The sequence below is a fragment of the Schistocerca serialis genome, chromosome 2 (genome assembly GCF_023864345.2).
Source record: "Schistocerca serialis cubense isolate TAMUIC-IGC-003099 chromosome 2, iqSchSeri2.2, whole genome shotgun sequence".
NCBI classification, from domain to species: Eukaryota; Metazoa; Arthropoda; class Insecta; order Orthoptera; family Acrididae; genus Schistocerca; species Schistocerca serialis.
Genome location: NC_064639.1, coordinates 420,608,097 through 420,631,756, shown reverse-complemented (window position 1 = coordinate 420,631,756; position 23,660 = coordinate 420,608,097). Strand labels below are relative to the sequence as shown.

Below are 23,660 nucleotides of genomic sequence, written 5' to 3'. Positions count from 1 at the left end.
TTGCTCGCGGCTAAGAAACGCCGGGACTGGCGACAGACATGCACCCGTTTAAATGCTACCCTCCCAATAAACTCGTCCAAGTTCTGGTCGGCCTTCCGTCGCCTTACCGGAACTAAACCCTCCCCCTATTATCCTCTTCTCCATGATGATCACCCTTTCCCTGACACCCTTAGTAAGGCCAATCACTGTGCCTCCTACCTCTCCGATGTATTTTCCATCCCCGATGATCCCCAGTTCGATTACTCCCTCTTCCCGGATATCCGTGATCGAACTGACATCTCTGTCCCTCCCCTCGCTCCTGGTTTCCAGTACTTGGACAACATTGCACACACGGAACTCAATGCCCCTATCACTACACAGGATCTCATTAATACACTCCGCACAAAACGCAACACCGCTCCTGGTCACGATCGTGTCACCTACCGTCACCTTCGTGAAGCTCCTGTCTCTTTCCTCTCCACCCTGGCCAGGCTCTACAATGTAGTCCTGTCCACCGGTTACTACCCCGACCTGTGGAAAACCTCCCGTATCCTCATGTTCCTTAAACCTGGCAAACCGCCGTCCGCTGTCTCCTCCTACCATCCCATTCGCCTTACCTGGGTCTTCAGCAAGGTCCTGGAATCTATCCTCACCCGACACATCCACCAGCATCTCTGCCAGCACCGCCTCCTTCCTGTTACCCAGTGTGGCTTTCGACCATCCTTCTCTTCCGACGACCTTCTCCATCACCTCACTCACCTTTCCGAACAGCTTAATTCCCGTCGCTCCGCAATCTTCCTCTCCCTGGACCTTGAACGTGTTTATGACCGCGTATGGCATTCCAGTCTCCTCTTCAAGCTCCAAACCTTCGCCCTTCCTATTAACTACGTCCGTCTGATCGGCTCCTTTCTCTCCCACCTTCCTTCCTATGTCACCATCCATAACTCAGATTCCTACATCTTTTTCCCCTCCGCCGGTGTGCCTCTCCCCCCTTCTGTACCTTTTGTACACGGCGGACATGCCGCCGCCGCCACCACCCGTCCACCTTCTCCAGTTTGCCGATGACACCGCCTTCCTTGCCCTTGACCCCACCCTACAGCGCTTCCAACACCTTCTCCTATCCCATCTTGACCGGTTCACTGCTTGGTGCAACCAGTGGTTGCTCGAGGTGAATCCCTCCAAAACCCAGGCGATCATTGTAGGCAAAACCACCCCTTCCTTCCGTCTCCTTGATTTCTATATCACCATCTATGGCCGTCCTATCGCCCTCACTCCCACCCTTAAGTACCTTGGCGTCACCCCCGACCGCCGCCTCTCCTGGACTCCCCACCTCCGGACAATCCAAGCCAAGGCACGCTCCCGACTCGGTCTCCTCAAGCTCCTCTCCGGCTGTACGTGGGGTCTGGACCCCTCCACTATCCTCCACACCTATAAATCCCTCATCCGCCCTATCCTTTGTTATGAGCATCTGGCTTGGATCTCCGCCCCACCTACCTTTTATAAATCCCTCCAAATCCTTGAACGTCATGCTCTCTGCCTCGCCTATCGCATCCGTCTCCCCTCCCCCACGCGGATTCTGTATGATCTCATCCCCTTCCCCCACCTCCTCCATTTCCTTGAAAGGATACGGATCCTGTACACCTCCCGCAAGCTCGATCCTCCTCACCCGCTCGTCTCCCCGATCCTCTCCCACCCCCACCCGCTGCCGCGCCTGTCTTCGCTCGTCCCACCCGGTCTCCATCTCTCCACCCTCCTTACCCTCTCCCAAGGTGGCTTCCGCCAGCTCCCCCTCCCTGATGATGCCCTCCTCCCCTCCATCTACCCCTCCTACCAACTTTGATCCTCCCGCCCTCCTCCTGTGCTTGCTCCTCTGGGCACCCTCCCTCCCTTCTCTCCCTTTTCCCTCCCTCCTCCCTTTCTCCCCCCTCCTCCCCTGGGCCTCCCCTCCCCTGTCCGTCTCCTCCTGCCCCCGTCTCCTCAGCCATTGGCATCCTTTTTCTCCCCTCTCCCCCACCTCACCCCTGTTCCCCTCTTGGCAGGTCCCCGGACTCGCACACGCTAAGTGGACATTCGCGCGCCGGAGATCACCGCCATCAGTGTTTCGTGTGTGCCGTCATGTTTTAGTGTTCAGTGTTTCACCGTCACACTCCATCGTTCACCAGTGCCATCGTCTTCTTCAGTGTTTGTGCGTCGTATCAACAGTTTGCAGTGTGGATTATCGTCGAGTGTGAACGGCTCCGTGTTTGTCTTTATGTGTCTACTGTTTTATTGCCCACCGTTCTGTAACTTATGTGTCTTTTCAGTGTTTCTTCTCTTCGTGTATCCTCTGGCTGAAGAGCGGCGTTGTATACCGCTGCCAGCCTACCTGATTGTTCAGGTGTTAAAATCACAATAAAGTAAAAAAAAGAGAGAGAACCACATGCGCCAGCAGTCGCAACATGTTGACGTTACCTGAAAAGGCGCTTTTAGTGAAGCTGTATTATCAGAATGGGGAATGTGCTAGTTCAGCGCTACGATCCTATCGCCATAGGAAGGAGATTCGAAAGGGTAAAGGTCCGTTGACAAATGCAGCTGTGGCGAGAATGATTTCGAAGTTCGAAGCCACGGGTTGTTTAGACTATAGACTCCGTAGTGGCCGACCGAGCACAAGGCGTAATGCTGCTGAGACAGTTCAGGAAGAAATGGAGAGAGTAGCGGGTTTGTCTATGCACGGGGAAGTCAGGGCTCTTGCAGTCGCACGTCGCACCGGCATTCCATACACTACTGTTTGATTGGCACTGAGGCGTACCCTCCGATGCTATCCGTACAAAATACATCGGCATTATGAACTGTTACCTGGCAATTTAGTGAAGCGGATGGCATTTGCGGTGTGGGCGTTTCGAAAGATGGCGGAAGCTGACGACTGGTTGAGTAATTTGTTGTGGACCGACGAGGGTCTGTCAACGCCCACAACTGCAGAATTTGCGCTACCGAAAATCCTAGAACTGTCGTGGAAACTCCATTGCACGACGAGAAAGTCACGGTATGGGTTGGATTTACCACATCTACCGTTATCGGGCCTTCTTTCTTCGAGGTAATGCGTGATTCTGGTTTTGTAACTGCTACCGTGACGGGTGAGAGATACGGCGATATGTTACATAATCGCATCATCCCCAGCCTGGCTGATAAACACCTGCTGGAACGTACGATGTTTATGCGGGATGGCGCTCCACCCCATATTACTAGACGCGTGAAAGATCTCTTGCGCGCGCTGTTTGGTGATGATCGTGTGCTCAGCCGCCACTTTCGTCATGCTTAGCCTCCCAGGTCCCCAGACCTCAGTCCGTGCGATTATTGGCTTTGGGGTTACCTGAAGTCGCAAGTGTATCGTGATCGACCCACATGTCTAGGGATGCTGAAAGACAACATCCGACGCCAATGCCTCACCATAACTCCGGACATGCTTTACAGTGCTGTTCACAACATTATTCCTCGACTACAGCTATGTTGAGGTATGATGGTGGACATATTGAGCATTTCCTGTAAGGAACATCATGTTTGCTTTGTCTTACTTTGTTGTGCTAATTATTGCTACTCTGATCAAATGAAGCGCCATCTGTTGGACATTTTTTGAACTTTTGTATTTTTTTTGTTCTAATAAAGCCCAATGTCATTTCAAGCATGTGAATCAATTTGTACCTCTCTATCTACATTATTCCGTGATTTATTTGGTTTTCAAATTTATACTGACTTTTTGATCATCCGGTACTACTACTGTGCTACTTAACAAGGCACTGTGAGGAAACGCTACGTAACTCCACTGCCCGAGCACCGCTACAAAATCAAATGTAGACAGAAAGAAACGAGCTGAAAGACCCAGAATAATTGCTAAATTACCACAGAGAGGCAAGGACCACTGATGGGGTCCAAATAAACAAGGGCAAATTCGTTCCCACACCCAGACTACCTTATCATAGGTGCGGACTCGACCCTTTAAACAGCGAGGGTTTCCTGGCTCAAGAACATCTTCTGTCGTGCTGCTATCCTGTCTGTGTCGCTAGAACCAGAGAGAACAACAGTTTATTGAGTTTCAGTGAAACCTCGAGAAGCTGATCAATGATGGCCAGCCTGCTGCTTGCATGGTGACTCCAACAGCAAGATGCAACCAACCTGATGCATACGTTAGCCACGGTCTGCCATTGCTGTCTACTATGTCATCGTCCGCAGCTCGTGGTCGTGCGGTAGCGTTCTCGCTTCCCACGCCCGGGTTCCCGGGTTCGATTCCCGGCGGGGTCAGGGATTTTCTCTGCCTCGTGATGACTGGGTGTTGTGTGCCGTCCTTAGGTTAGTTAGATTTAAGTAGTTCAAAGTTCTAGGGGACTGATGACCATAGATGTTTAAGTCCCATAGTGCTCAGAGCCATTTGAACCATTTTTTTTACTATGCCATCGTGGATGAGAAGACTGGTGTGCAGCCTACTCTCCTACACTACGGGTCATTGCGGATGATCTGCAAGCTACTACCTTCAGACTAACAGAGCATGGCGCACCTTCATAGCATCCTGGCCTACTCTGGAACTTTTGCTGCAATCTTGGTCGATCTATGGTGATTGCTAGGGCGTAGTGTTCACGACAACTGAGTTTCTGGACCACAGTCGATGGTCTCCAATTAAGGGTGTAGTAGGCTGTCTTCGAGAGCGCCGAGGTGGTAGCCGCTCAGGGTCATTGCATAGTGTCTGGGCGGGCAGCACATTCCTCGCCTCGCCATCACCTGCACAACACGCGGCCATGGCTGTGACGAGAGGTAGCGACGTCATGACTAGCTGACAACGCGTCAGCCCTTCTTCGTGACGCATGCGCTTTCTCCCAACGGCCGAGTGCATCTCTGAAGACATAACTATAGCACTGCATAATAAATAGATGTTATTACAGATACTGCTGTGTCACTGACCCCTCTGTGCGTGAAGTGGGCCGCTCATCCACACTTTACACTCGACCTCCTGTTCACACCACGACCCCAGCACAGGGGTCGCAACATTGGCGTCAGGAAGTGGTTTCGACGCCGCAACACTGTATCAGAATTGGCTGTTACCTCAAGACACCGGTGGCATTGATGCTAAATCTACATGTTGATCGTCGTCTAGCAGTATCAGCAAAATGTGGTGTGATGAACGAAATTTTTATTTGTTGATGTGTGTGTTTTGGGCCATGTCAAACTGCAGAGACGTCAGTAGCACCCTTACCATGTTATTTGTTAAACCAAAAGAGCCTGTGGATTTGTGACAGTTGAGAGAGAATGCCAGAGATACTTATTTGACACCAGTCACCATGTATCAAGACTGTGCCATTCGCCATGTAATACTTGTTGAACATCTTGTTTAGACGCCAGTCAACAGCATGTACGAATATGACAAAATGCATTAGAATGCGAAGTCTGTGATAATGATATTTATTCTGCTACTGGTTTCGGTCTAAAACCATCTTCAGCGGCAGCCGTACAACATACAAAGTGGACAATGAGACAAACGCTTTTTCAGTTTTGATCTTATTTCGTTTTGCCCTGTCACGTTGTCCACTTTCTATGTTGTACGGCTGCCGTTGAAGGTGGTTTAAGATCGAAGCCGGTAACAGAATAAATATCATTATCACAGACAGCACAGTGTTATGCAGTGTGTGTAATACTTGTTGGCGATTTGGGAATGTGGCATAGTATCGTTCTGAGTCTCATTGGGCGATGATACGCCGGAATGATTCGTGTATAACTGTTGTGTACGTATTGGAAGTACAGTATTTCCGTTTTTATTTCTTGTTTTTGAAAACGGAAGTAGTAAATTACGCAAAATGCCAGATACCATTTCTGCTACTACAGGTGAGACTGTTGTTGCCTTGATGCAGCAGGTACAAGTAGCGTCATAGTTGAATTCCCAGACACAGCGGGAAAAGGAGGAGCTACATAGGAAGGTAGAAGTTTTACAAGATGTGGTTAAGTAATTACAATCAGGGCTTGTGCAAACCAAGACAGTTGTATCTGTACCTTCCCCTTCTTCTTTCGATCTTACAGCGGTCACGTTAACAACACCTTTTTCTGACAAGGCAACGGAGGACGTAACAGCGTTCATTGACAATGTTAAGGCTACCGCCGCAGTGAGTGGTCCGAGAGATGAGATTTGTCTCTGTGTGGCTAATTTACGACTGGCCGGCGAAGAAAAGACGTATGTGTTGTACCATGAAGTTCCCAGTACAGCAGAAACATTCCAGCAACATGAGTTATGGCGACGTTATCAGAAGCAAGCAGCACAAGGCTTTTCCAGGGAAGATTAAGTACCTTGACATAGAAACATAAGAAATCGGTAGAAACCTTTTTGGATAGAATTCGGAGGGTCAATGCACAAACATATCACCTGATGCAAAATTCGATCTTACTTGGGAAGTCGAGAATAGGGCTTTGGACATTTTTCTACGAGGTATCTCACTTATCGTATCGTATAATCCTAAGGATTTAGTGGCGGCTCTCAGGGTCGCAACACAATTAGGAGAGATCGGTATTGATACTAGAACACGTACGGATCATCGCGATTTTTCTGCGGAAGTAAAGTGTTACAGATGCAGATGTAAAAGTCTCTTGTGAAAGCAGTGGCAGCAACCTGAGTTCTATAAGTGTGGACAAGCACAGAACTGTGGGAATCATCCGAAGCGAAAGCAACGTCAGCAGAAGTAGCCGTTGAACGCAAACGGGAGTGCTCCAACTGTTGTAAGACATTCCCAATAGGACGTAACTTTGCACAAGTAGCTGCACGTCACGCTGTGTAAAAGGCAAGGAGCATAAATTTTTGGTGGACGCAGATGAGCACATGTCAGTCGTCATTCTGGACCTCATGGTCAGGAGGGGGCTGGGGGCTACAAATCATAAACTGCGTGGAGTGGGTGAGAATAATGTAGAGCCATTGGGCACAACATCGCTCAGTTTCAGTATCAGAGATTTTCAGAAGTATGTGGAAGTATTGCTATATGTGGATCAAGGGTATTCGGCAATTCCTGGGCTAGATTTTCTCGACAAAAGCACGTAAAGTCGATCTTTGACATTGGGACTGTGTTTTAATTGGATGATACACCTGCAAAAGAGGTAATGCCGCAAGTTGCACGTGTCATAAAGGTGTTACCAACTCAACCGTAAACCTATATGCTAAAGACTGATTCTCATGACAAAATACCAACAGATATGGGAAAGTGGTGGTTTCCATTGATACCGATTTACTGAGAAGTATTATATGTGGTAGAGAAACTGAAGGAAAATGAAAAATTAGACAGAATTCATTACTTTGTGCATAGAAGTGTAGCGCACTTAAGTATTATTAATGGTAAATTTGTCGTTCCCGTAAGCTTGGATAGTTTTGGCATTGACATGGTTAGTCTGTTGAAGGGTTTAATGATTGCAACATTGGAGGTGTTAGATGATAGGTAAAGTGATAACCAGAGCTGTAAGTAAACGATCTACGCAGCAGTGTTAACGAGAAAAAATGAGTCACTTGTGAGGTAATATTTGGCAGGCAGTGAAAGCTTCACTACTGCAGTTTATGGATTCCTTTAACATGAAGGGTTTTTTGTCAGTAAGACCAGTTAACCAGCACCGAACTCCTATGGAAAATAATGGGCTGGTTCATAGGAAACGGCATCACACATTGAGGCAACTTCAACCCATAATGGAGGCGTAGATCAATAGTTAGTGGAAGGTATAATAGAGTAAAGTGAGAGCCCATGGGATACTGATGTCGTCACCATGCCCAAAACCTCAGCAGATGGTACAAGGAAGTACAGACTCTTTTGCAATTATCGCTACCTGAATAAGATGACTGAGGCAAATACATATCCAGTTCCCAATATTATGGAAACATTAGGCAACCTAGGACAGTGCCAACACTTAACAACAATGGATCTGAGGAGAAACAAGTATCAACAGCTAGAGGTAGTCCCAGAAGATAGAGTTATTGGATGGAGCTCTACATGGTTTAAAGCTGAAAACTTGAATGGTATATTTGGATGATATCATTGTATTCTCAAAGAATATACCAGACCATCAGAGCATGTGAAATGCTGGTGAGGTGTTTCAGTAGGCTATGATCTACTCATCTAATATTTGGCATAGGCAATTGCCACTTTGCACAAATGCAGGTAAACTACATTGATCATGTGATTAGTGGGAACAGTGTTCAAACCAATCCTCACCTTGCAGAGATGATAGCGTAACATGATTGGCCAATCGTATTGTATTGCAGAGAAAGTATTATCAAAATCTGATAGACTGGCAGCTAGCCTTTTAGCACATGTCAGTAGACTATGTACAAATATTTCAGAACAAATAAATGGTCAACTAGTAAATGTACGTAAACAGGTAGAAAACACAGAACACGATTTATCTCTACTACCCTTTGCAATTGATGATTTACCAGACTATACCTTAAGCTATGGAGAAAACTTTCTATATGATTTCTCTTTGCTACCTTTTGCAAATGTTGAACTTCTGGATGAACATAAAGCAGAAAATCGGTATTCCTTGTGAGTAATGTTCGTCGTTGAGCGAAGCTTTTCCAGAAAACTAAGTAGCTGACCTCTGAGGGGACTAAAGCAATTATAAGCTCTATTCTTCGCTTCCTTCATCTTCGTTCCGTCTTCACAGGTAGCGAGCAACTAACAGGTGTTACTGCCGTTGTAACAATTCTTGTCAGGGTCCTACTGAGCAGCGACCTGAACAGGGGTGTTGGAAAAGAACTCGGCAATGTTTTACCACACAGCGACCGTGGAAGTACGCGTAGAGCAACGTCATACATAGTGGTTCGACTACCAGTTGTAAGAATGAACGAGCAGTATCGATGATACATTCTTCCTTATCTGGTGAGATGGACAGCGATGAGGAAAAGTGTACGAGTAAAATCGCGAGAGGTGGTAATAATTCCTGAGCATGGGAACCTCACGCTCTTATGTCACTAAGGCTACTACAAGAGGCTTAGAAGGAGAATATCACCTTTTGCACAGGCAGACTGACGACCAGACATGCGAGATACAATTAATTCTGGGGTAAACGGATGCAACGAAATTTCAGAAAAAAATAATTGGCCCGCAGCCTTATTTGCAGTAGGTAGGAGCGCAATGGATGAACTCAGCTTTTGCAACATAACATTTAATGATGAGTTGCTATAAGAATGGGAAACCTCAGGGCACGTTAAAGCTCGAGTTACATGATTGTGGTATTCTGGTAAACGGCACGACTTGCGAGAGAGCCGAGACGAACTTCCGTCTCCCAGCTACACTCATGAGTACGTCTGTACTCAAGTTCACTCCTTCTGCATTGTATTGACCAGATAAACCGTTAGAAGGACTGCCACCGCAAAATGTAACTTACCTTAACGATACTCTGAACCCTGATCTCATACATTCCTTAGACACACAAAAAGCATCACAGCAAAGCGACATTTCCATTGGGCAAATGTTGGAACATACTCGTATAAAAAAAGTTTTGTATCATCCCGATTCCCAGAACTCCTGAAGATAGACGTTAACTGTGGATATTGTATCATAGACACAGTGCCTTTGACTGTTCAGAGATGTAACTAAACCCTCCCTAGGATGTAAACAACGATGCATGAGCAGCGCCTATTAGACAGTGGGGTCCGACAGCCGATAATTTCGTCATTCCACCAAGAAGGAGGTACGCGGCTCATGTTGCCTGTAGTTCAGCCATGTCAGTACCGCGGCTCGATCGCGTCTGCATTGTTACTTTGTGCCAGGAAGGGCTCTCGACAAGGGAAGTGTCCAGGCGTCTCGGAGGGAAGCAAAGCGATGTTGTTCTGACATAGAGCAGATGCAGAGAGACAGGAACTGTCGATGACATGCCTCGCTCTGGCCTCCCAAGGGCAGTGGATGATTGCTGCCTACGGATTGTGACTCGAAGGAACCGCGACAGCAACGTCACCATGTTGAATAATGTTTTTCGTGCAGCCACAGGACGTCCTGTGCGCAATAGGCTGCATGATGCGCAACTTCATACTCGAGGTACATGGCGAGGTCCATCTGTGCAACGACGACACCCTGCAGCGCGGTACAGATGGGCGCAAAAACATGCCGAATGGACAGCTCAGGACTGGTATCACGTTCTTTTCACCGATAAGTGTCGCATATACATTCAGCCAGACAATCGTCGGAGACGTGTTTGGAAGCAATTCGATCAGGCTGAACGCCTTACACACACTGTCCAGCAAGTGCGGCAAGGAGGAGGATCCCTGCTGTTTTGGGGTGTCATTATGTGGGGCCGACGTACGCCGCTGGTGGTCATGGAAGACGCCGTAATGGTTGTACTATACGTGAATGCCATCCTCGGACCGATAGTGCAACCATATCTGCAGTGTATCGGCGAGGTATTCGTCTTCATGAACGACAACTCGCGCTCCTATCCTGTACATCTTGTGAATGACTTACTTCAGGATAACGACATCTCTCGACTAGAGTGGCCAGCATGTTCACCAGACATGAACCCAATCGCACATGCCTGGGATAAATTGAAAAGTGCTGTTTATGGAAGATGCGACCCACCAACCGCTCTGAGGGACCTACGCCGAATCGCCGTTGAGGAGTGGGACAATCTGGACCAAGAGTGCCTTGATGAACTTCTGGATAGTACGTCACGACGAATACAGGCATCAATGCAAGATGACGTGCTACTGGGTACTAGAAGTACCGGTGTGTTCAGCAATCTGGACCACCGCCTCTGAAGGTCTCGCTGTATGGTGATACAACATGCAATGTGTGGTTTTCATGAGCAATAAAAAAGGCAGAAATGATGTTTATGTTGATTTCTTTTCCAATTTTCTGTACAGGTTCCGGAACTCTTGGAGCCGAGGCGATGCAAACTTTTTTTTATGTTTGTATTTAGCAATACCAGGAGAACCGACGCCAAAATGTTGTACCCATAAGCATTTCGGCCACTAATCTTGCCTTGTTTCAGATAGCAATCTGCGTACATCTCAGACGTAGATGCATCCAACGTGCATACTTACTGACACATCACATACTTGACGAGTGATTAACTAACGCAAACTGAAAAAGATGGACTAAGAAACCAGTAAAATTAGTATATTTCGTAAAATACGAAAATAGGGGTAAGGTAGCGAACCTTTACGAAGATTCAGCAAACGGAATTTTAAGAATAACGATACAGAAGTAGGAAACGATCTCTGCAAATCAGCTCCCAGGGGTAACAAAGTTGGTGCAATGTGCACAACGAACTATTATGTAAGTAGATCTATGAGACTGGTGCGGAGGATAAATATTGACAAAATTCAGCACGTGTTTCTTGGCACAGGGGAGGAGTATTGCAGAGCAGAATTATTTATTGCACATGTTCAAGCTTTTTAAATGTTCTACCATGCGAGCTCAGAACAGAGAGGGTTAGTGCCGGGTTGGTGTGCCAGTTAGTATGTCAACAAGGCGTACCACCAACGCAACAGACCTCAGAGCGCGGTAGACAGAAACGCAAGTGCTGCTCCACAAGGCACTGTGAGGTAATGCTACGTAACTTCACCACCCGAGCACCTCTACTAAATCAAAGGTAGACCGAAAAAGCCCAGCTCAGCTATCCAGAATAATTTCTGAATTACCACAGAGAGGTTAGGAGCGCTGATGGGTCCGACAAACGAGGGCAAATGCGCTTATGTATTCAGAGCCACAGTGTCATGAATGCGGTTTAGGCCCTTCAAATAGCGAGGCTTCCGTAGCTCAAGAACATATTCTGTCGTGCTGCCATTCTGCCCGTGTCGCTAGAACCAGAGATAATGATAGTCTATTGAGTTTCAGTGAAAACACGAAACGCTGACCGATAATGGCCAGCCTGATGTTTGCTTGCTGAATTCAGTACCAAGATGCACCCAACCTGATACACACCATAGTTGCTGTCTACTGGGTCATGGCAGATGAGAAGACTTCTGTGCTGCCAGCCCTCCTACAATATGGGTGATTGCGGATGATCCGCAGGCTCCTGTCTTCATGACGCATGTGCACAGCCTCCTGGTAGATTGTTGAGCATCTTCTGCCGTTCTAGTCGACCAACCGTGGATGGCCAGGACCTAGTCTTCACAACAAATGGATTCCTGGACCGCAGGCGGCAGTCTCCACCTGAGTGCATGGTGGGCTGCCTTCTAGAGCGCTTCTGTGGTAGCAGCACTGTGTCATTGTAGGGTGTCTGGGTGGGCAGCACCTTCCTCGCTTCGCCGACGTCACCAGCATTGCGCGCAGTCACGGCTCTGATCAGAGGTAGTGACGTCATGACCAGCTGACGAGGCGTCAGGACTTCATCGTAACACGTGCGCTTAACGCCTGGACTCAAACTGCAGCTCTGAAGAGACTTACTACTCTGTACACTTTGCAAATGTTATTACAGATACCTCTTTGTCACTGACGCCTCCAGGGGTGGACTGGACCACTCACTCTCACTTTACACTCAACCTCCCAGTCACAACATGACCCAGACATGCGATTCGCGTAAGTCTGTAAGGTACTGCAGTTAATGTACTTGGCCACTGGATTGTATCTGTATGAAAACAAATTGTGGCTTAATACCAGCTCTAACAGATCCATGAATTCGATAGTTTCGGACACGATAATTTTTATGACTTATTATGTTGTGTTTGATGACCACAGCCACTACTTCCAGGGACTTAGATGGATATAACTTGGGTGAAAGGCTATTCCTGAGATATTTATTTCTACGATATGATCTTTATTACAATCTTAGTTTCAAGGTGCCTTTTTTTTTTAAAAAAAAGTGAAGATTTTCTGCAATAATATTTCACAAGTTAAATATGTTACAGTATCTGAATAAAGGCTGACTAAAGGCTTTGTCTGATCGGATTATATGACCCATGGACACTATTTTTTTCGCATGTATGTTCGAGGTTATATGAATAGTGTAGCGCGATGAGCACTGACGATATTTGTAGACAGATGTACCATGATTATTTGGTTATTCTGATCGAGTCAAACGCACAGGTACAAATAACTTTCAAACACAGTGTGGGGAGGAACCTTCTACACAGCCGTCGACACTCCCACTGTGCTGCAATATAGTGCAGAAAGTCAGTGTGGGTAGGAAGCATCATTTTGACCAACCAAAGGAAAGCGAACCTGGTATGGTTTCTTTCTTCTAAGCCATGTCGCTTTCCCGAAAATAGGCTAATCAGAGTGCTTCTAAGACAACACATGCAAATTTTGCTCTCCCATTCGCATGCTAGCATTTTACTGGCCCTTAAAATGAAACAGCCAATCAATATGAGCCATAGAATCGGATATCTTGTTCTGTGTAGCACATTTGGCTCCAAAATACGACCATAGTTCGATCATTGTGTCCCACTTGGTGCACAATCTATCAAAAAAATGGTTCAAATGGCTCTGACCACTATGGGACTTAACATCTGAGGTCATCAGTCCCCTAGAACTTAGTACTACTTAAACCTAACTAACCTAAGGACATCACACACATCCATGCCCGAGGCAGGATTCGAACCTGCGACCGTGGCGGTCGTGCAGTTCCAGACTGAAGTCCCTAGAACCACTCGGCCACTCCAGCCGGCCACAATGGATCCTTAAATTAAACTTCACAGTGTTATTTGTCCATATTACGATAAAGGTACAAGATACATGTGGCTCACTTATTAGCACTATTGGTTTAGCTTACAGGTTAAGGTGCACTTGAGAATGACAGTAGTTCCATCTCTGTACCAAAGTAAAATTGCACTTCAAAGAAACCAAAAATAATCTGCATTATGTACCAAAATACATAAATATTTGTTATGTAAAAGTACTAAACACTTGTGGCTCATTTTATTGACACTTCTGTTATATTTATCAATGTAAATATATTCGTCTTTCGATCTCAGGCCAACTTGATTTTATGTTATTGGCGATGTAATGGTCGAAGTTTCATGTCTGGAGTTTTTAAAAGTACTAATGCTTCACCTCACTTAACCACATTTTAGGGCGGAAGAAGATAACACATCATGTTCTGCGCTAGAAAAATGTATCTAAGGTTGTTAACTGCCTAATATAGCTTTTCACTTCTTTCGACCTTAGGCCTACTGGACGTAATGTTCAACCGATAGCACAAAAACCTAAGGTTTTACAGAAGTTTTTCAGTAATACTTTTCCTCACAAGAACCATTCTAGTGGTGACAAGGCTAACGCATCATGTTCTGCACTTGAAAAATCTGACTGACGTTACTGTGTGGCTAACATAGGTTTTTATTATTTTTACTCTTAGGCCTACTTGAGGCTATGTTCTATTGGTTGTATAGAACCGAAGTTTCAATACGTGAAGTTTTTATAAGATTTTGACTAATACTTCACCTCAACAAAAATCATTTTATGAGTGAAAGAAGATAATGCATCATGGTCTACACAAGAAAAATATATTTGACGTTACTGATTGGCGCTATTTTCTGTATTTCGTGGTAATTGGGACACCACATTATGTCTGAACAGGCCTGAGTCATAGTTGCCATTCTGCGGCTGCGACATTTACTGAACGGAGCTGTGGTGCCAAGACTCTCTAAAAAGTTTACTGCCTGTAACGCATTTCCTTTTCGTAATCAGTAACTAAATAATATCAAGAGCTAACTCCCAGATAAGATTTACAGTATGTTTAGCCGCCAACATCACATTGTTCACCACTTTAGACCGCAAAACTGTAAAAATATGATGCATTTTGAAGAGATCTTTTATGTGGTCGCTTAGACTGTATACTTTCCTAATGTGGAAGTATACGATAAGCATCATGTATGATGTGTTAGCTTCATAAACAGTTAAATCAACATGGCAGTTTCTCGATTTTCTTGAAAAGCATGCTGTACTGCTCACACAAACTAATTTAGCACTCAGCACAGCGGCTGATGGCAGTTTCCCACTTACAATCACTCCTATCAGCCAGCACACAGAGTGTTAATTTGGTTTTTATGGACAGTATTATTATGAGTGTCAGGGGTAGTAAGGTCTATAGACAAGGTTCCACACAGAGGAAAGTTCGACCTGTCACTGTGGACAAAAAAATCGATCATTGAACTGAAGTAAAATAGCAGTTTAAGGAAATCAAAAATTGTATGTATTATTTATCAAAATACGTAAAAATGTGTTCTATAACATTATAAAATACATGCGGCTCACTTTATTCATGTTACTAGTGTAACTCACATCGTAAGCTACATTTAGCGACGATTGTGTTTCGGTCTTTGTACCAAAGCAAAGTAGCACTAGAAGAAACGAAAAAAGTCAGAAATATTTGTCAAAATATCCGGTACTAAATTCCTGTCATTTTCTGCTAATAATGCCAACTACTGCCAACACGCAGTGGAGAATATGTGACACTTTGATGAAGTGATGTATTGAACAGTAGTTGCAACAACGGAATTTAATGCCAATTTGTATAGTATTAAAAAAGCAATCAGTAGGTGGTTTGTGGTGTAACAGTATCTAACCTGTCTACATCCTTGGATTCATTAACCTCTTATTTGGAAGTGTATTATAATGCGAATAATAATACTCATGACTGTTTCTTAGGTAAACTAAACTGTTGTATATGAATATCCGAATGCTGGGGAACAACAAAGTAAAAAAGAATTTTAATGGTCTGAAAGTAAACGTCTTAGGATTATTTTTATGCATTTGCCTTCGTAACAATTAGATTACAGTCGTATGAAAACATGCTTATATAACCTGGACATTTGGACTAAATGAAGACATACAAATGATTTTCCTTCGGTCATATTCAATTTTCTTTTTGAGTGAGGTTGTGATTGTCACTAACTGCTCACCTTACTGTTGGGTTAAAACATTAAATTAAGGAACTGTTTGCAGCAGAAGTCTTTCAGTTAATAACACACACAATGATGAAAGAAGATATGATAATATCTTTATTATACTTTGTACGTATTTCATTAACAAAATTTGTTTCACTACAGGCAACAATCCTGGCAGCTATATGAGCTTTCTCAAACAATTACAAAAAATAATTTGTATCGAAAGTTAGACATTACGATGTGATCTGGAAGTGAAATAAGAGTGAAGTAACATATCGCTTGGAACTAATGGAGCTAACTTGATTTCTCCTAGTATTGAGCCGTAAGGCACTTATAATGAGAAGTCCTGAATATACACATATGAATGCGAACTCGAAGGGTTTTCTTGATATTAAAATAATTACACAAATAGCATTTACTTAAAAACTCTGTATATTTCTGTTCAAAAGTCGATCTAACAGCTTTTTTTCATTACTTCACTTTTTGTTGAGTGCAAATATTTTATCAGTTATTATAAACAGAAAATAAGGCTTAATCTGATATGTACTTCCAAGACTAGCTAATCATTAACTTCGTAAGGTGGTACTACTAGATACAAACTCTTTCCTTGAAACCACAGTTACGAGCTGACAACATTGTTCTTAGCGCCTAAAGAATGTATGATATAGACCATGTTGACACATTTTACTAGGAGATATAATGGAAGATTCTTGTAATTTGGATTTTTCCAAGCAGGATGTTGCAGTAGTGAACGAAATTGAACTGTCCAACTTTTGATCGAGATCACATAAGTACTCCACCAGCAACGTCCGACAACTTTGAGGGCGTTCCCTGGAGCCCACGACGCTGTATAGGAAGTCACAGCCTGGCAGCACTTGAGTTTCGCACTCGGCAACACTCTCTGACACAGAGTTCGTGCAGTGAAGCACTTTGGACACTTGTTCCTCGCCGAGCGCCCCAACTGCTAATGACGTCATCGAGTGGAGGCCTGCTGCACTGCACTGGTTGGCTACTGGTCGCGCAGCCATATCCTGATAGGCACGCGCAGCAGCGCCACGTTGAGGTACTCCTTGAAGTGCCTGCTGATGCTCTGCGCCGCCGCCGGCTTCATTTCCTTGATGATCTCATTGGCATTCTGGTTCAGGAACTGGTTCATCGCCTCCCCTGAGTGAAAAAAAGCCGGAAGTTTACGACCAACAACATACTGAAACAAACTAGGATATACGCTAGAGAAAGAAACAAAGAGTCATATGGAATTGTTGTCTGGGATACCCCAAGGGGTTGTTCAGCCACCTATCTCGAAAGGGCTTTTTTCCTCAGTATTATGAAAGGATAGTTGCTACTCACCATATAGTAGAGATGCTGAGTCGCAGATAGGCACAACAAAAGGCCTGACACAAAATAAGCTTTTGACCACCAAGGCCCATGACAAAAATAGACGACAGACAGACACACACAAACACACACACACACACACACACACACACACACACACACACACACACACATTAACACACATGCAAATGCAGCTCACACACAAATTACCACAGCCTCTAGCAACTGAAGCCACATGACGAGCAGCAGCAGCAGTGCATTATGGGAGAGGCAACTGGGTGCAGGTAAGGAGGAGGCTGGAGCTGGAAGAGGGGGGGGAGAGCAGGGTAGGTGTGGGGGACAGTGATGTGCTGCTCGGATCGTGCAGGGACATGGTGAAGAGAGTGGGTAGGGGAGCTAGGTGCAGTCGAGAGGTCAAATGGCGAGGAGCGGAGAGGTGGGGGGTGGGGATGGGGGGAGTGTAGAGCAAAACGAGAGAAATAAACAAACTGGGTGCGTTGGTGGAACAGGGGACTGTGGTGTAGTGCTGGTATGTGAACAGGGAAGGGGTTAGATGGGTGACTATTGAAGGTTGAGGTCAGGAGGGTTACAGGAACGTAGGATATATTGCAGAGAGATTTCCCAAATGCGCAGTTCAGAAAAGCTGGTGTTGGTGGGAAGGATCCATATGGCACAGACTGTGAAGCATTTATTGAAATGGCGGCGTGTTCAGCAACAGTGTGGTCCAGTTGTTCCTTAGCCACAGTTTGTCAGTGGCCAATCATGTGAACAGACAGCTTGGTTGTGACACCCACATAGAATGCAGCACGGTGGTTGCCACTTTGCTTGTGTTACACAGGTAGCCCTGCCTTTGATTGGATAGGTGATGTTCGTGATCGGACTGGAGTAAGTGGTGATGGGAGGATGAATGGGACAGGCCTTGCCTCTAACTCTATTACAGGGATATGAACCATGAGGTATGAGGCTGGGAGCAAGGGTTGTGTAGGGATGGACGAGTATGTTGTGTAGCTGTGGTGGATGGCGGAATACCAGTGTGTGAAGGGTGGGAAGTATAGTGGGCAGTCCGTTTCTCATCTCAGGGCAAGACGCGAGGTAGTCGAAACGCTGGCAGAGAATTTAATGTTGTAACATTCCATCCAGGATTTTCCATTGTTTTGGTTTCTTCCTCTGTGGATAATGGTCCCTTTCTACGCGACATATAGGAATTGTACCTGATGTTTATCTTATGAGTGTAAGTGTCTGTCAGGGGTACCTATGTAAAACTGTGTCACGTTGATAGTGTACGATGAAAAAAAAAAAGGAGGAGAGGGTGAAACCCAACTCCGGCACATGTCCTACGCTTCTCGAGCAGCGCCAAGGGGACCATCGGTCTTGTCCTCCCCGTCCAATGGACAGATCATCAACACTGTCACAAGCCGTCACTTCATCAGACATTGCGGAGAGTTTTTAATGTTGATCCACGACGTTTGCCAAATCTGACGATTAGGAGCTTCTAACCCACTTTCCTGTTTTTGAAATTTTTTTTCACCACGTTTCCAACTAGCTACCTGCAAGTCGAGCACCACTTCACAGGCGTGTGTAAGCGGCCGCTACGAAGGCGGGTTGCTGGAGAAAAAAAAAGGATATTTATATGTCCGTGCTTTACACCATAATTATGGACTCAGGCTCTAAGAGAAGTTGAATAACATCGCAAAGAGTAACAAAAACTTCGAAGGTAGCTTCCCACGAGTGCGTGCTGATAAATAATACCTCCGATTTTTTTATGTGAAAACTCCTGAAGCCTACCGAGTAAACAAAAAGTTATTAACATTCTACGTCTTTATTCTTCATGTCTACACAATCATTCCTCAGCATAGTCGTCTTAACGACGAACACATTTTTCCTAACTAAAGACCAGTTTCTTCTTATTAGAAATAAAAATACAAGAGAAGGATTCGTTAATGGGACCAGAAACTATGTTAAATATTTGTATAATAACAGCATTGATTGCCAAGTTTTAGCTGAAAAAATGCGAATTTTCATTCCGTGTGTAAATGTGATTAATTCCGGTACTATTTTACCTTTTGAGTTTCAAAGAAAACAATTCCCATCTATTTCTGCATTTGCAATTACCATTAATAAGTCACAGGGATAAGCAATCAAAAAAGGTGGTACTTTACTAAGGCAACCAGTTTTTATGCGTGGTCAGTTATATGTTGCAGCAAGTAGAGTTCGATCCTTCATGAATTAAAATTATTTATTAAAATGCTTTAAGAGTTTAACACATAAAAAATTCGAAGGCATTACTTTTCAGCACACTTTCGTGGAATGTTACGTTCGAAATTTTTGTTACTCTTTGTGATATGATTCAACTTCCCCTACAGCTTCAATCAACAATTATGACGTAAAGTACCGATACATAAATGACCTTTTTTGCCCCAGCAACCCGTTTCCGTAGGAGTCGCTTACCCACGCCTTTGAGGTGGCACTCGACTTGCAGCTAGCCAATACGAAACTTGGTGGTGGAAAAAATTTGTCACACCAATAAACAGTAGGAAAGGGGCTGAAAAGTTCCTGATCATCAGACTTTGCGCCAACGTCGTGGATCAACATCCAAAGCACCTACCGTGTCTCATGAAGTGAGGGCTTGTGACAATGTTGCTGGTGATCCGTCCATCGGATGGGGATGTTAAGCCCGGTGGTCCCCTTCGCGCTATTCTCCGTGATCTTGTCATCGTACTGTACGAACATGACATAGCGAACAGGATTATTTAGCGAATGTTGAAAGGATATATACAAAAAATATAATTTGTACTGAAGTATTGTACCGTTAAATTGAAAAATAAAGTAATCATTTCTCTAATTTGTGTCTTTAATTTTCTGATTCCTCTTCTCCCTTTCTTACTCTTTTTCTCATAGCGTTCACGTAAGTACTAAAGTCTGGTTAGTGTTCAAGTTAGAACTAAGTCTAGACGTGCGAATAAAATTCCAATTAGTTATGCAACACTGACCAAAACGGCCTTGCTGTGCTGGTACTGCGAACGGCTGAAAGCAGGGGGAAACTACAGCCGCAATTTTTCCCGAGGGCATGCAGCTTTACTGTATGGTTAAATGATTATGGCGTCCTCTTGGGTAAAATATTCCGGAGGTAAAATAGTCCCCCATTCGGATCTCCGGGCGGGGACTACTCAAGAGGACGTCGCTTTTAGGAGAAAGAAAACTGGCGTTCTACGGATCGGAGCGTGGAATGTCAGGTCCCTTAATCGGGCAGGTAGGTTAGAAAATTTAAAAAGGGAAATGGATAGGTTGATATAGTGGGAATTAGTGACGTTCGGTGGCAGGAGGAATAAGACTTTTGGTCAGGTGAATACAGGGTTATAAATACAAAATCAAATAGGGGTAATGCAGGAGTAGGTTTAATAATGAATAAAAAAATAGGAGTGCGGGTAAGCTACTACCAACAGCATAGTGAACGCATTATTGTGGCCAAGATAGACACGAAGACCATTCCTACTACAGTAGTACAAGTTTATATGCCAACTAGCTCTGCAGATGATGAAGAAATTGATGAAATGTATGACGAGATAAAAGAAATTATTCAGGTACTGGAGGGAGACGAAAATTTAATAGTCATGGGTGACTGGAATTCGATAGTAGGAAAAGGGAGAGAAGGAAACATAGTGGGTGAATATGGATTGGGGGAGAGAAATGAAAGAGGAAGCCGTCTGGTAGAATTTTGCACAGAGCATAACTTAATCATAGCTACCACATCCTGGAGATACTAGAAGGTATCAGATACATTATATAATGATAAGACAGAGATTTAGGAACCACGTTTTAAATTGTAAGACATTTCCAGGGGCAGATGTGGACTCTGACCACAATCTATTGGTTATGACCTGTAGATTAAAACTGGAGAAACTGCCGAAAGGTGGGAATTTAAGGAGATGGGACCTGGATAAACTGACTAAACCAGAGATTATACAGAGTTTCAGGCAGAGCATAAGGGAACAATTGACAGGAATGGAGGAAAGAAATACAGTAGAAGAAGAATGGGTAGCTCTGAGGGATGAAGTAGTGAAGGCAGCAGAGGATCAAGCACGTAAAAAGACGAGGGCTAGTAGAAATCCTTGGGTAACAGAAGAATTATCGAATTTAATTGATGAAAGGAGAAAATATAAAAACGCAGTAAATGAAGCAGGCAAAAAGGAATACAAACGTCTCAAAAATGAGATCGACAGGAAGTGCAAAATGGCTAAGCAGGGATGGCTAGAGGACAAATGTAAGGACATAGAGGCTTATCTCACTAGGGGTAAGATAGATACTGCCTACAGGAAAATTAAAGAGACCTTTGGAGAAAAGAGAGCCACTTGTATGAATATCAAGAGCTCAGACGGAAACCCAGTTCTAAGCATAGAAGGGAAAGCAGAAAGGTGGAAGGAGTATATAGAGGGTCTATAAAAGGGCGATGTACTTGAGGACAATATTATGGAAATTGGAGAGGATGTAGATGAAGATGAAATGGGAGATACGATACTGCGTGAAGAGTTTGACAGAGCACTGGAAGACCTGAGTCTAAACAAGGCCCCGGGAGTAGACAACATTCCATCAGAACTAATGACGGCCTTGGGAGAGCCAGTCCTGACAAAAATCTACCATCTGGTGAGCAAGATGTATGAGACAGGTGAAATACCCTCAGACGTCAAGAAGAATATAACAATTCCAATCCCAAAGAAAGCAGGTGTTGACAGATGTGAAAATTACCAAACTATCAATTTAGTAAGTCACAGGTGCAAAATACTAACGCGAATTCTTTACAGACGAATGCAAAAACTTGTAGAAGCCGACCTCAGCGAAGATCAGTTTGGATTCCGCAGATATGTTGGAACACGTGAGGCAATACTGACCCTACGACTTATCTTAGAAAATAGATTAAGGAAAGGCAAACTTACATTTCTAGCATTTGTAGACTTAGAGAAAGCTTTTGACAATGTTGACTGGAATACTCTCTTTCAAATTCTAAAGGTGGCAGGGGTAAAATACAGGGAGCGAAAGGCTATTTACAATTTGTACAGAAACCAGATGGCAGTTATAAAAGGCTTTGGGTTGGGTGATTACTGTTTATGTCATAGTACTGGTTTTATTGTATTATGTGTTTTGTCTAAGTTTGATCTTTCGTGTATTTGTATGCCGTATATTATTAATAAAATCATTTCCACCTTTTCGTTCTGTTGATTATACTTTATGGTTACTGGGCAACACAGTGGTTTCCTTGTGGATGTTGCTTCAAGTTTTTCACGATATCTTGAGTTTTTAAGTTTTTCTACGGATAAACCGTCTATATCTAAGAATATTGTGCTTATATTTTCTTCACGTTAGTCAAGGAAGCTAACTATGAGATCTCTTCTACATAGGATACTAGTATATTATTTACAGCTTATCTCGTGACTATTACTATGAGCAGCAAACTTGCTGTGTGGGAAGGAGTTACTGTTTTAGAATACTGTTGTTGTCTTGTTTGTATTGTTGCGAACCAGTTTAATTTATTGAACATGTTGATTTTTTTAAAAAGTGAGCACAGAACAGAGTAGGTTAGCGCAGGACTAATGTGCCAGTCAGCATGTCAACAAGGCATACCACTAATGCAACAGACCTCAGAGCGTGGTAGGCAGGAACGCAATATACAGGGTGATCAAAATTCAGTATAAATTAGAAAACTTAATAAACCACGGAAAAATTGACACATGCTTGGAATGACATGGGGTTTAATTAGAACAAAAAAAAAAAAAACAACGTTCACAAAATGTCCGACAGATGGCGCTGGGCAGCATAACGTCAGTGACTGCGCATGACAATTGTGTATAAAAGGAGCTGTAATGAGAGAGAGAAAATCTCCTCCCCCAGCCCAACCCTCCATACTGACATCCTCTCCCGCCTCCCCATCACCCGTTTTGGCCCCAACGCCTCGCTCGTCCCTGCTCCTTCTCCATCTCCTACCCGCCAACCCCAACCCCAGCGTCACCCGCCGACCCTCACTGCCGTGATCACTCGGCTCAGTCCGTCGATCACGGAGGAGGAGGTGTTGGCGGAGCTCAAGGCACATCCCACACTGGAGGTGCGGGCGGCCCACCACATTTTCAACTCGGCCGGCCCCACCCGCCTTATGCGGGTTTTCTCCGAGGATGCCCCCTCCATTGACCGTCTCCTGAAGGAGGTGCCCTCCTCTTCAACCAGCGCTACAAGGTCGACCCCTCCCGTTCCCCTCCTCAATCCCTGCGCTGCCAGAGGTGTCTGCGCTATAACGCACACCCAACAGCTGAGTGCCGCGAGGCCCCCACCTGCCCGCATTGTTGGCAAGCGCACTTCCTCTGGCAGTGCCCTAACCTTCAATCCCCTCCCTCCTGCAATACCTGCAATCTCCCCCATCCCACCTACTCCCAAAAGTGTAAAGCCCGACCCCCTCCGGCCACTCCTGAACTCACTGTCCCTGGACGCCCTCCCCTCCTGGCAATTCCCTTCGTCCCCCCCCCCCCACTGCTGAGGACACCATCGGGTT

General features: G+C 44.8%; 1 protein-coding gene across 1 annotated transcript in view; it reads right to left on the bottom strand.

The window, feature by feature from the left end:
- Nucleotides 1-15,878: 15,878 nt before the first annotated feature.
- The window catches only part of LOC126457277 (circadian clock-controlled protein daywake-like), a 151,677-nt gene continuing 143,895 nt past the window's right edge, over nucleotides 15,879-23,660 (bottom strand). Inside the window, exon 6 of the mRNA XM_050093442.1 lies at nucleotides 15,879-16,954. Within this exon, the coding sequence (XP_049949399.1) occupies nucleotides 16,800-16,954 (155 nt within the window). The 3' untranslated portion in view covers nucleotides 15,879-16,799. The remainder of the gene's footprint in view (nucleotides 16,955-23,660) is intronic.